Genomic DNA, 14,360 nt, shown 5'->3' on the forward strand with positions numbered 1-14,360 from the left:
TAAACTGACTAAAAACAGCCGCAAATTGTGGCCACTACACCACCGATCATGGTGGAGGTGCAGAAAATGCATTTATGTACAATTTGAGGTTTTGTTTTCAAAAAACTGCACAACATAACACATCTATTAATATATAAGTTTTATTTTATATTTAATATAAAATTTATAAAGATTTAACATATATTAAATGTATGTTTAATAGATATTTACCATATATTTAGTACACATTTATAATATATATGAAAACCAACCAAACCGCACTGCATAGTGATCGATTTATTAAGGCGAGGTGTAGTGAGGGTTTTAGCAAATTGCATCGCGTGGTGTGGTGCTAAATATAGCCCAAATTATATCAAACCGTACGGTGTACACCTCAAGCAAGAATGTTGCATATTATATATATATATATATATGCCATTTATATAGGGCTAATTAGAGATTATACCTTTTAACTTTGTCCATAATTTAATTCATTTTTGTAACTTTTGATTTGTTCATTGCAATCCTCCAACGTTTACTATTATTCAATGTAGTCATTTTGTCCACCTCCACTAGCTAGTGGGTTTCGTTAATAGTTATCAACAAAGATTTAATTTTCTCTTAATTCTTAAAGTCAATGAAAAAAAAAAATCTAATAAAAAAATTCAATTTCTTTCCTAATATTTGTGGGAGAACATAACGAAAAGTAAGGAACAAAAATTTTCATATGAATCACAAACAAAATTTGTCCCATCCAGTTGCAAATTTGAGAAAAAAATTATTTTCACAAATCACAAATTCAACCAAAAAGGTTATATCCAAATACAAAATTTTCAAGGAGTGGCGATAAAGATTTGGACGATGGTTGGGTCATGTAACGATAGATGGTCACAAAATGAGGTAGGATAACAATGGATATCTAGGTTGCCACAGTGGCGAGAGAGATAGATAAGAGTAGATTTGGTTTGGGTTTGTTTTCAATGTGTGGAGTTTTGAAACAAGATAGATTTAAAAAAAAAAAAAAAAAAAAAAGTTCTTCCGATTTTGATTTCTTTGTATGGAGGATTGAATTGGGATAGAAAAATTCAATTCTATTTTTTCAAATTTTTTTTATAGATTTTTAAATTTAAGAAACTAAAAAAATCCCAAACTATGTCGTTTTTTAGGTGTCTAACAAGTAGTGATGGAAGGACTGAAATAATCAAATCAAATATTCAAAAACTGAATTGAATTTTGGTCAAAGTTAGAGAGTCTAACAACATTTAACCTAAAAAAATTAGCTCCATACAATCCAAGATCTAAATAAATCCATATCTTTGTCTCATCCAACCGCGTACTTGCAAGACCTTAGTACTTTTTCGTAATGAAACCCATATGAGAGAGTGCACATTGATCTTGCTGCCTTCTCCTCCTTAGATAGGCACAAAATGAAGGAAAGAGCAAAATGTCCACATAGGAATAGGATGAGGTTATAAAGAAATGGAGGATTTTGGACCCGAACATGAAGTTGACACTAACCCAAATCCCTCGGTTAACCATGAAAGTCAGGGCAAGGAATATTAATAATGCACCATTGAAAGGTCACAATTGTCTTAAAAAAAAGAAGGAGAAATTACACTTTACCACCTTAAATTATACCTCATGTTACACTTTGCACCCTAAACTTTTCGAGTGTACTTTTTGCACCCTAAAACACTTTGCACCCCGATATTAAGTTTGCTGTTAACTTGGATGGAAAAATATGACATAATGTGAAAAGACCTAATTGCCCATTTTCTAAATACTTTAAAAACAAAAGATAAATTACACTTTACCATCATAGACTATACTTCCTATTACACTTTGCATCCTAAATTTTGAATTTTCATCTAAGTTAACAACAAACTTAACGGCGGGGTGTAAAATGTAACAGAGTCATAGTTTAGAGTGCAAAACATGCATTCGAAAAGTTTAGGGTGTAAAATGTAACACGAGGCATAGTATAGAGCGGTAAAGTATAATTTCTCCCTTAGTTTCATCTTCACAATTGAAAAGTCATAGTGATATTTTTCTTGAATCTAGGGTCGTAAACGAATTAACTTTTTTTGAACACAAGTTAAATTTGAGAGAGACAATATTTCGTTTTTCTTCACTTTTTAAAGATTTTTATTTCCCATTGTTTTTCTTTTTCTTCACTTTTTAGATGTCACCAAAACTCTCTCTCTCTAGTCTTGTTGCCTATTGGCTTCTCTTTACCCAACTATAGGGTCGTAAACGAATCAACTTTATTTGAACACAAGTTAAATTTGAGAGAGACAATATTTTGTTTTTCTTCACTTTTTAAAGATTTTTATTTCCCATTGTTTTTCTTTTTCTTCACTTTTTTAGATGTCACCAAAACTCTCTCTCTCTAGTCTTGTTGCCTATTGGCTTCTCTTTACCCAACTCTAGGGTCATAAATGAATCAACTTTATTTGAACATTAGTTAAATTTGAGAAAGACAATATTTCGTTTTTCTTCACTTTTTAAAGATTTTTATTTCCCATTGTTTTTCTTTTTCTTCACTTTTTTAGATGTCACCAAAACTCTCTTTCTAGTCTTGTTGCCTATTGGCTTCTCTTTACTCAACTATAGGGTCGTAAACGAATCAACTTTATTTGAACACAAGTTAAATTTGAGAGAGACAATATTTCGTTTTTCTTCACTTTTGAAAGATTTTTATCTCCCATTGTTTTTCTTTTTCTTCACTTTTTTAGATGTCACCAAAACTCTCTCTCTCTAGTCTTGTTGCCTATTGGCTTCTCTTTACCCAACTATAGACTAACACCACTCTGGTCATGATGGAGTGCCTGAAATTTCTTGCCCTCTGCCCTGTACCAACTAGAAGGGCGTTGGTAGCTAGCTTTGACAAGTCCTTCCATGGCCAACGTTAGCCCCAACCCCAATGCTTCAGTTCATCTGCCACCATAATGGCCGAGTGGCTTCATGATGCCCCAACTCGTCTCTGTAAGTAATTTTCCTTTCATAAATCTATGTATATGAATTGTGTTTAGTTGTTGAGAAACGGTGGGAAAGGAAATTTTTTTTTTGCATTTAGCATTATTTTTATAATATTTTAGTTAGTTGTTTAGTTTACAAAACTATTCAGCAAATTAGCATCACGAGTGTCTAAAACTCGAGTTCCAAGATAGAACTTGAGTTTCGAAGTCTCAATTCATAAGTGGTGGCATCTAATGTGGAAAAAAAAAATCCACATGAAACTCGAGTTTTTAAGACTCAAGTTCCACCATTTGATTTCCCACCGTCTATTCTTCTTCTTCTTCTTCTTCTTCCTCTTCTCCACCCAGTGTCTGTTCTTCTCTTGCCAAATCGTCCACCTAGGGTCTATTCTTCTCCAATCAGATCATCTTGCTCATTCCTTTGTTCTTCTTCGAAGCTCTAGATCGTCTTCTTCTTCCCTTGTTCTTCTTCAGTCTGCAGATCATCTTCTTCCTCTGTTCTTCTTCTTATCTGGTTTTTCTGCTTCTAGTTTTATAGAACTCGAGTCTAAGAAACTCGAGTTCCATGTGGATAAATTGTTCCACCTCAGCAGTCCGAACTCGAGTCTTTGGGGTTTGAGTTTGTCACCGAATTCGAGCTTCACAAACTCAAGATGCTAGTTTCTTGAATAGTTTCAAATTTGTGCTTACTAATAAAATAGTCTTCGAAAATTGTGCTAGACAGCAAATATCCCCGGTGGGAAAGGACAAGGAAGTTTAGTGAGACAATTCAAAGGGCAATATAGTAATTGCGTTTCACTCCACATTGACCACACAATTCCACTGTGAGGTCAGTTGAAAATGAATCATATATTATACTATTTTACAAAAATTTTACTGTTTTCAAGGGAGAAATTCTTTCATCTATGGGTCCGTTTGGATAGCACTTATTGTTGCTGAAAGTTGCTGAAAACTGATTGTTGCTGAAAACACTGTAGCAAAATAATTTTTAAATGTGTGAATAGTGTTGTGGGACCCACTTTTAATATTAAATATTACGTGAACAGTACGTGAACAGTGCGTGAACAGTACACGCACAGTACACGCACAGTAACTTTGTCCCCCAAAGTCAACAGTTGCGGCAGAAGAAAAAAAAAAAAAAAAAAAAGAGAAAACGCAGAAGGTAAAAAAAAAAAAAAAGGTGTCCATGGCAAATAAGCGTAATGGTTTTATATGTGTGTATATATATATATATATATTCTTATGTAAAATCTTTCAATAATTTTGTTTTTGATCTCTCAAAAGACCTAACAAAAGATACATAGATTTTTTTTTTCTTATTAAAAAGAGACCACACATATGTAGTTAGAGCCATGCATGCACATTGGGTATCAGCAACAAATTATTATGATTATGATGCATGCATCAAAAGAAAAGTTAGGAATTTAGAAGTTCCATATAACATAATTTGTTTGCATAATTTTTTTTTTTTAGTGTTTTTTAGCAGTTTTATTTATTTATTTATCAAACTGCAAATTTTATTTCAAAAATTGTTTTTATATTTTAAAATGTTTCACAAGTTTCTATACTTTTAAAAGTGTTCAAAAGGCATTCTATAGCTATAGGGAAAATAGTAACATAACAAACAAAATATATACTACAATATAGGCTTCATGTTATTGAAGTGGTTTCATTTTCTTTATGTCTATTTTACTTTGTCAAAATTTTCCATATATTTTATAAATAAATAAATAAAACATTTTCCATCTATTAGACGGTGGTAAGGACTTTTTAAAAATATTTTAAAGTATAAAAATGTTTCATTTGAAATAAAACTAAAAGGTTGGGATCCAAACATGTAATTTTATATAGCATCATTGCTAGTGGTGTAGGTAGAGAGTTAACAACTTCAAAATCACTGCCACCATTTTCTTAATCACATGAAACATAATTTATATTGTTCTTTACATCATTTTCTGTATCAAATAGATAAAGGGGAACGAATCTTATCTAAAACGGATTTTTATCTTTAAAAAAATAAAAAATTAGTCCACTTTGGTCCATTTTAGTCACTTTGGTCTCTTTCGATCTATTTTGTTCCAATTATGTTTATTTGGTCATTTTCAATCCCTTTGGATTCACTTTGGTCTATTTTAGTCTAATTCGGTCCACTTCCCTCCGTCTGGATCCACTTCAATCAGTTTTAGTCCACTTAAGTTTATTCGGTCTACTTTGATCCATATTGATCGGTCCAAAAAAAAGTGATTTACAAGTGAATAAATAAACTCTTGATCTAATGGAATGGACGATTGTAGGTTTAATTCATCATAAATATATAGTAGCATGAGATTTGTAAAATTAGATTTTTTGTTATTTAAATATTAAAAAATACTAATGCATAGTCTGTGTGTTTATCTAAGAGGGGAGAAGAAAATGAATACCATAATATAAGGTTTTTTTTTTTTTTTTTGCCGAAGAAATACCATAATATTAATTAGTTAATATATTGAACACTTTATGAAAGTTGAGAGTAATATAAACACTGAACAGCTGCAAGAACAAGGCAAGAATGCTTCTATCAAGTTTGAAGGAAATCTCTAATTCTGAAAAATTCATATTCTGCAATTATAGTAGTTACTACGGCTAGTTTTACCAATATTGCCACATTTTCAATAATTCTTAGAATGTATTAGAAAATTATGACAAGTTGATGGTATCAAATATTACAAGAGATAAAAATACTAATACGATAAACATGGAAATTTTAAGGAAATATATAAAAAGAGGAAAGATTGGTGTGGTCCACAAATCATTTTCAAGACAAAAAAGACAACCAAACAAAATAACCACTCAGATAAGGAGGCTAATTTAATTGTAACCAGCACAACATAGGAGGATATCTAAATTCTAAAATCAGATCAGAATGGTTATTTAAATAAAATTCTCCATATAAATAATTATTTCCATCATGAGTGTATTGTATAAAATATATCGTACATAACCATTTTTGGGGAATAAGCTTTGAAACAAAAACAAAAACAATACAATGCAAACAAACCACCCATGAAAATATCACAACACAGAGTACCATCACCAAACAAACAATTATTTACATCACTACACATGGGCATCAGAGAATATGTTTGATGAATTTGTGTAAATATAACTAGATACCCTTCCTCAGTGTGTGGATCGGAGAAATTTTCGGATCAAGGAATACTCACTGTGCGTGGAGAGGTGGTGGAGCTCGGTGTGTGGATCGGAACTTGGAGGTTGGAGCTCGCCGGAGTGGGGATCGGAGCTTGGAGGTCGTCGGTCTGGACCGGAGCTTGGAGCTTGGAGATCGGAGATCGGAGCGGAGGTCTGGACCGGAAAAGCTTGGAGCGGATCGGAGCGGAGGTCTGGACCGGAAAAGCTTGGAGCGGATCGGAGCCGAGGTCTGGACCGGAAAAGCTTGGAGCGGATCGGACTTGGAGCGGATCGGAGCTGATGTCTGGACCGGATCGGAGGCCTGAACGTGGAGCTTGGGTCTGGACCGGATCGGAGAGTGAGTGTGAGAGAGAGAGCTTGGAGAGTGAGTGTGAGAGAGAGAGCTTGGAGAGTGAGTGTGAGAGAGCTTCAGAGAGCTTGGAGAGTGAGTGTGAGAGAGAGAGCTTGGAGAGTGAGTGTGATGCTGCGTGAGAGAACTTGGAGAGTGGAGAGAATTTCCGGAAATTGGTTTAAGGAAAATAGGGGGTGAAATGAATTTCACCCAGCGGGAGGCCTTTTTTCGGTCAAAGCAGAAAATGCTTTCCATTGACCAAATTTTCCCTTCGACCCAAACGCATCAATTTTCCGGAAATTGATTTCCGGAAGTGATTTGAAGTTGAAACAAACGGACCATAAGACTATGTATTACAACTTTATCAAACAAATTAAAACAAAGATGTCACAACAAAATGAAAACAAAACAGTGAGAGGAAGGGAGAAAGAGAGAGAGAGCCACAACCGTTACTACCACTGGTTTTGACTTTGGAGAGATCCGATTGCCGATCGTCGATTAGAGGTTGCAGCGAACAACATGGGCAGAAGCTGACTGGCAACTAGCGACTTATGGAGGCAGATTATCAAAGATTTAGCTAGATCTTATACTACTATTGTCATTTCAGTTCTTTGTATTGATTGATTTTTGTTGGAGGTTTTCTTCACAATGGTGATAAGGTGCTGTAAATAACTCCTTCTTCTTCAAATTTTTTTTTTTTTTTTTTAAACCTCTGTCCTGAAGTGAACTGCAAAAACCGTCCACGGTTTTCAAACCCGAGCGGTTCAACTACAGTTCGCACGGTTTACTTTTTTTTTTTTTACAAAGAATGGTTTTTTAAGTTAAAAGAACCGTCCTAATGAACGGTTCATGGTTAACCTTCAAAACCATGCTGTGGAGTGTGGACTATTGATGTGAAGGGTTATAAATTTTAGTGCTTTTTAAAAAAATATTTTATTCAATTAAAAAAAAAAAAAAAAAACATTCTTCTTGCTTTTGGAGATACAAAATTTCAATTTTTGTATAGATTTTATTAAGAGGAAAAGTTATTTATAGCTACATTAATATATGCATGAGAGATAAAATTTAACAGAGATACAAATTTTTTGCATATATAATAAAATTATAGGTAAAACTCAAGTACAGAATTTTAGGCGTAGGACATTTAGATTCTCCAACTTAATTCAAATACTTGAATTGAGTAAATTTAATTATAATATCCTTGGAAAAAATATAATTGTTTTTATTTTACTGGCCAATGTAACTAAGTGTTTGAATTTAATGTATTTTCTGTATCTAAATTTTATTCTAAAATAATTATATAAAAAAATTTACCCTAAAATTAAATTTTAAAAAAATTAAAAAATAAGAAAAATGTAAACCAAAAAAAAAAAAAAAAACATAAATTCAAAAACACTCTATATATACCACCTTCCCTAAAAAATCAACGCAGTAGAAGCTTTCAAAGTCGCCGGCGGAGATAAACGCCTAAACCAGCGTTTTGGTTCTTCTTGGAGTGCTCTTGAATCTTTGACGTGAGTAAAAATCTATATTCTATATAGTACTTTTGCCTGCAGCTGCCATTAGATGGAGTTGGATGTAGTTCTGTCCCCTCTTCTACAGGTGGTATTCGACAAATTGGCCACCCCATTTCTTGAAGAGATCACTAATATCTGCGGCGTCAAGGGGGAGCTCAAGAAGCTCCGGCGTACCTTACGCGCAATCCAAACTGTGCTCAAAGAAGCAGAAGAGCGACAGTTGACAGATAAAGCCTTGAAAAACTGGCTGACAGAGCTTAAGGAAGTTGCTTATGATGTGGAGGACCTTCTTGATGAGTGCTCCCCTGAAGTTATGCTATCTGGGAACCGCAACAGATTCATGGACCAGGTAAGCATCTTTGTTCCCTCTCTGGGAAAACTCGCGAGTTGCGTTGACATGTTACCAAAACTTAAGCAAATCAAAGAGAAATTAGATGTTTTGGCAGAAGAGAAGTCTTATTTTAATTTGAAAGAGGGACTTGTTAGTGATAGTGGAAGTAGAAGTAGGAGTAGATGGAGAAGGCAAACGGGATCTTTTGTAATTGAATCTGAAGTTTTTGGGAGAGTGGAGGATAAAGAGACGATAGTAGAGCAATTAGTGTCCGTTGGTGAAAATCCAGGGAAAATTTCTATTATTTCTATAGTTGGTATTGGTGGTCTTGGTAAAACAACTCTTGCTCAATTAGCGTACAATGATGAAAGGGTAAAAAGACATTTTGATCTGAAGATTTGGGTCTGTGTTAATGATGATTTTGATGTGGGGAAGATCATGGTTTCGATTTTAGAATCTGGTAGTAAGAGCAGATGTGATTTGTTTGGGATGGATGTGCTGCAGTTTCGACTCTGGGAATTGTTATTTGAGAAAAGATACTTGCTTGTGTTAGATGATGTCTGGAATGAAGATCACAATGAATGGGACAATTTAAGAACTTCGTTGAGTAGTGGGGTGGAGGGAAGCAAAATCATTGTCACTACGCGTAGTGAAAAGGTCGCGACTATAATGGGCACAACTTACATTCATCATTTGAAAGGTCTATCTGATGATAACTGTTGGGATTTATTCAAGCAAAGAGCTTTTGGCTATAATGAAGATCACCATCCAAACCTGTCTGCAATTGGCAAACAGATAGTGAAGAAATGTGGCGGTGTACCTTTAGCTGCAAAGACTCTTGGAAGCGTCATGCAGTTCAAAAGGGGGGAAAAAGAGTGGTTCTTTGTCCAAGATAGTGATCTTTGGGATGTATCTGAAAGTGATAGTGGAATTCTACCCGCTCTGAGGTTGAGTTACAGTCACTTGCCAACACGTCTGAAAGATTGCTTTGCATATTGCTCAATATTTCCCAGAAATTATATTTTCAAGAAGGAGAAACTAATCCGGCTATGGATTGCAGAAGGCTTGTTTCAATCAGAAGGGAGAAAATCACAAGAATTCATTGGCAATGAGTATTTCGATCATTTGGTATGGATGTCTTTCTTTCAGGATTTACAGAGAGATGACCATGGCAATATAGTTGAGTGTAAAATGCACAATCTCATTCATGATCTTGCACAATCTGTTGCAGGAAATGAATACTTGAGGGTGGAAGGTAACAATATAGTGAAAAGCCTCTCCCTAATTCGTCACTCATCAGTGGTTTGTGATTTCAGGTTATATACAATTCCTGAAACATTGTATGAAGCGAAGAAATTGAGAACTCTCATTTTAGTCTTTCCAAGAGGTAATCTTGGAGAAGTTCCTCCAGGTGTTTTTTCAAGTTTCAGATACTTAAGGGTCCTGGATTTAAGTGGTAGTGGCATCAAAAAGCTCCATGACTCAATTTCCTCTTTCATATTCTTGAGGTACCTTGACCTCTCTAATTCACATGTTGAAACATTACCTGAAAGTGTTTGCTGTCTTTACAATTTACAAGTGATGAACCTTTCTGGTTGCTATAATCTCATAAAGTTGCCAAGTCATACAGGCAAAATGCTTAAATTGAAACATTTGATCTTAATTGGCTGTGAGAGATTGACCCAAATGCCTGCTTCGATTGGAAACCTTAAAAACCTTCGGACATTATCAATGTTTATTGTAGGAGAGGGCATGGGTGAAAGTCTCAGCGAGCTGCAGAATTTAAACCTTGGGGGTGAGCTAAATATTAGACACTTGGAGAATGTGAAGGATGCAACAGAGGCAATGACAGCCAACTTGATAGAGAAGCGAAGCCTACAGTCCTTGGAGTTATCCGGGGGGAATGATCACAAGGAATTAAACAGGAACAATGATACTGATGGAACTCTGGGAAGAGAAGTGCTTAATTACCTCCAACCACATGAATATCTAAAAGAGTTGTCTATAAAAGGGTACAGAGGAATCTGCTTCCCAGAATGGATGAGTGAACTGCCAAATCTAATTGAACTTGTCTTGATTGACTGCAGTAGATGTGAACATCTTCCTACACTGGGTCGACTTCCCTTCCTCAAGGTCCTTTACTTGCAAGGAATGGATGCAGTGAGGGTCATTGGCAAAGAGTTCTATGGTAAGGGCACAACGGGACCATTCCCATCATTGAAAGAACTAACTCTCACTAATTTTCCTAATCTAGAATTCTGGTGGACTTTCAGCCAAAGAGAAGGATTCTCTTCCTTGGTCAAATTGACAGTCAGAAAATGCTTAAAATTACGCATCATGCCACGTTTTCCATCACTAAAGCATCTGGAGCTGCGGAGTTGCAATGAAATGATACTGCAGTCAGCATCAAACTTAGCTTCCCTCACTATACTTGTTATCGAAGAATTTAGAGAGCAGTTGGTTTTCTTAGAAAACTTGCTTCAAAATAATGCTCTTCTAATGTCTCTGACTATTGGCTCTTGCCCCAAACTTCGCTCCATCTCTCCAAATATAGGAAAGCTCATCAATCTGAAGACCCTGACTATTCGCTGGTGCGAGGAGCTACTTTCATTGCCACAAGAGCTGCAGAGCCTTACCTCTCTGGAGTCATTGGAGATAATTGAATGCCATAGCCTTATCTCATTACCGGAGGACATAAAAGGCCTGAGCTCTCTTCGATCTTTGTCCATTGAAAATTGCAATAATATTGCATCATTGCCACTTGGGCTGCAATTTCTAACAGCTCTTGAGCATTTAGCTATCATGTGCTGTCCAAAATTGGATTCTTTGCCTAATTTGCAACACCTCTCTGCTCTTAAAAGTTTGATCATCTTGAATTGTCCAGAGCTGGTGTCTCTTCCTGAAGGGTTAAAACATGTCAGCACACTACAAAATTTGGAAGTTCGTGGCTGTCCTGGCCTGCAGACTCTGCCAGAGTGGGTAGCTAATCTTACCATGCTCAGATCCTTGGCACTTTCCGATTGCCATAATCTTACATCTCTGCCTGGGGGTTTGCAATCTTTAAGTGCCCTTCAACATCTATCAATTCGAGAATGTCCTGCCTTGGAGGAAAGGTGCAAAAAGGATATAGGTGAGGATTGGCCTAAAATAAATCACATAGCACACGTCTATGTTGGACAACAAAAGTTCAGACAATATGAGACTGCCAGCTGCTCATCTCAGTGAAATATGAAACTTCCTTTGTTGCTTCTGGGTTTCAAGCTCTACTATGATGATGCTCTTTTGCAATTATCTCGTGAGTATATCTGAAGGTTCCACCATGTGGTGGAGTGCGACTCGGGGCATTGATCTGATGCGATTATTTCGCATGTCATCTGTATTAGCTTTTTTGTAGAATTAATGGGTATATGTAAGGTTTCTCCTTGGCATAATTCTTTCTTTTCTATCTATCACAATCCAACCTATAAACGGAGCTACTCCTTGATCTGGTTTACTTTCAAGAGTTCAACAATCCGATTTAGGTTTAGCCACTCTTTCTAATCTTTTCCTCTTCAATTGAAAGCAAAAGTGAGTAATTATTAACGCTTATGGTTTATTTGAATTGAAGTATATGAAAAGAAGGATTTGGATTTAAGCTTTTTGTTTAAATGACTTGGGCAAAGTATGAAAAACATTTTTTTTTCCTATTGAAGACATTAATGAATTTTAAGCTTTATGTGGATTTGAAATGATTATGTTTAAGATTTTATTCCAAACACATAACATTATAAGTGTTTTTATTTAAGAAAAATCTTTAAAGCTTAAATCCATATATTCTGTAAAAATACATATCAAGAAAGTTATAGCAATTGTTCTTTAAATGTATTGATTTAAATCCTCAAATCTTAGTGCAATTGGAGCTAGCAGTCGTTAGTCAATATCATCACTTTCTTATTTCAGTACAAAAGCAAAAGTTTGACCGAGAAAAGTCACATTGCTTACATTAGGATAGGATTTGATCAAATTAGAAGATGTAATATCTTGTCTCATGTCCTCAAGTTTGGCCTACTATGAACAAGGGTCGCTCTGATTCTGCCAAGAATCTATTGACTGAGATTTGAGGAAGAGATTGAGCTCTTGTTAATCTTATTAGTTTTCTGACAATAGTTAAAGTTGCAGTTTGATTTGTTTCATTTTGATAGCAAGGCGAAGTAACAAGAAGTTGCAATTTGAGCCAATTGCAGTTTGATTGTAGCAAGGAATTTTATCAGGTCAAGTCATTTAGAAGCCTAGTGCACTACTAAATTTGGCTTTTTGTATATATATGTTTTTTTGGATAATATTAATAAGTTAATTTTTAGTTTTTTGTCACATATCTAATAGAATAGCCATAATATATATATATATATATATTATTTATCAAATAAGCTATTGAAAAACTATAAACTACCAAATGGACATTAAAAATGAACTGAATATGACCATATCAATAGACAATCAAGAGACATTAATAACTGCCCCACCATGCTTAAAAGTTATTATGATTTTTGAGTGGAGTTGTGATGTGTCTTTGTATTAGAACCATTTTTCCTCTCCCTCGTGTGTGTGTTTGTTTGTTTGTTTTTTTTTTAAAAATGAATGGTAATTGTCTCACATTGCTTAGAGAGTGTGTTATGAGTAGTATAACTTGTTCCACTCTCCCTTAAAAGTTACCATGACTTTTGAATGGAGTTGTAGTGTACCTTTGTATTAGAACTCCTTTCCTTCTCCCTTGTGTGTGTGTGTGTGTTTGTTTCTAAAAAAAAAAAAAAACATTAATAACAATCTTTTTTCCAATCTTAGGGTTATAAACAAATTGAGCTAATTTCAAACATGAGCCTAACTCCATCTTGATTATCAAATTAAATTATTTGTTTAAGTTTAATTCATTTTTCTGGTGAATAAATTCAAACGTTGTATGTGAATAAATTATTTTTCCCTTACCTAACAAGCACAACAATTGAAACATTCTTATCCTATAAGAAATTTGCACTAATAATCAATAGCTCAATTATAGTTAAAATCATGGCGAAAACACCATTTTGGTCTCTACATTTTGGGATCACAGTTAATTTGGTCCCTACATCTTAAGAGCACTCAATTTGGTTCCTGCTATTTTTAAGTCACAGTCAATTTAGTCCCTATTGTTAGATGACTAATGGAAACTATTTATGTGACAAGTGGAATGTACATTTGGCAAGAATTTAATTAAAATATATATAGTCATCTTATGTGTCTTAAGTAGCCCTTCCGCGCCAGCCTATCCACATAAGCTTCCACCACTATTAGTCTGACACTTATCAACACCCTCACTTTTGGTCAGACCTAATTGAATTCTAAATCCCCAAATTGAAATTCCAAACCCCAACCCCATGTTGAAATCCATCTTCACAACCACATCTCTTCTCTCGAAGAAAATTGGCATATAACACCAATTTTCAAACATATTTGTTATTTAGCACGTTTTTAAACTTATTAGCAAACTAATATCTCGAGTCTCTTAAACTCGAGTTCACTGTAGCAACTTAAGTCTTAGAAACTCGATTTCCATGTGTTGGCAAGTGGAAATTGAGTATTAAAAACTTGAGTTCCTCAAAACTAAAAGAACAAAATTCAGGAACAACTTTAGCTCCTCACGCGTGAGCTTCAAGTCTCACTCTCACCTTCAATTTCTTATAGGACTGTATAGCATCCTTCTAGGTCTCACCTTCAAATCCTTCACAGGTCTTCACCAACAAGACGAAACCCAAAAAACACACTGATCGAAACCTGGAAAACCAAATTCAACAAACACACCACCACCTCATCTTGATCCCAATCATCGCCTAGGTTCAATTAGAGCCGCCGCCTGGAGCCTGGGTTTTTTGCTTTGTGTTACCATTTTGATCTCATTGGGTTTGTTGCTTCGTGATTCTATTTTTGATCTCCTTGGGTGTTGTGGTTTCTGTTTTGATCTTCGTGTTTTTGTTTTTGTTTTAGGAAAATCGAGTGTTAAAGAGTCGAGTTCACATGGAATT

General features: G+C 35.0%; 1 protein-coding gene across 2 annotated transcripts; it reads left to right on the top strand.

The window, feature by feature from the left end:
* Window positions 1–7,879: 7,879 nt before the first annotated feature.
* Window positions 7,880–11,959, top strand: LOC111988264 (disease resistance protein RGA2-like). Of its 2 annotated transcripts, XM_065780401.1 has the most exons (2): window positions 7,880–10,513; window positions 10,599–10,745. In XM_065780401.1, exons 1-2 carry the CDS (start codon window positions 8,044–8,046, stop codon window positions 10,631–10,633), a joined length of 2,505 nt encoding a protein of 834 aa, XP_065636473.1. In that variant the 5' UTR covers window positions 7,880–8,043; the 3' UTR covers window positions 10,634–10,745. The 2 variants fall into 2 exon arrangements, with proteins under 2 accessions (XP_065636473.1, XP_023875825.2); XM_024020057.2 differs by having other exon boundaries at window positions 7,880–11,959.
* Window positions 11,960–14,360: the final 2,401 nt, after the last annotated feature.

The sequence above is a fragment of the Quercus suber genome, unplaced genomic scaffold (genome assembly GCF_002906115.3).
Source record: "Quercus suber isolate HL8 unplaced genomic scaffold, Cork oak 2.0 scaffold_234, whole genome shotgun sequence".
Classification (NCBI taxonomy): Eukaryota; Viridiplantae; Streptophyta; class Magnoliopsida; order Fagales; family Fagaceae; genus Quercus; species Quercus suber.

Coding starts and splice junctions, on each gene's coding strand:
- LOC111988264 (XM_024020057.2), top strand. CDS start 8,044: ATGGAGTTGGATGTAGTTCTGTCCCCTCTTCTACAGGTGGTATTCGAC.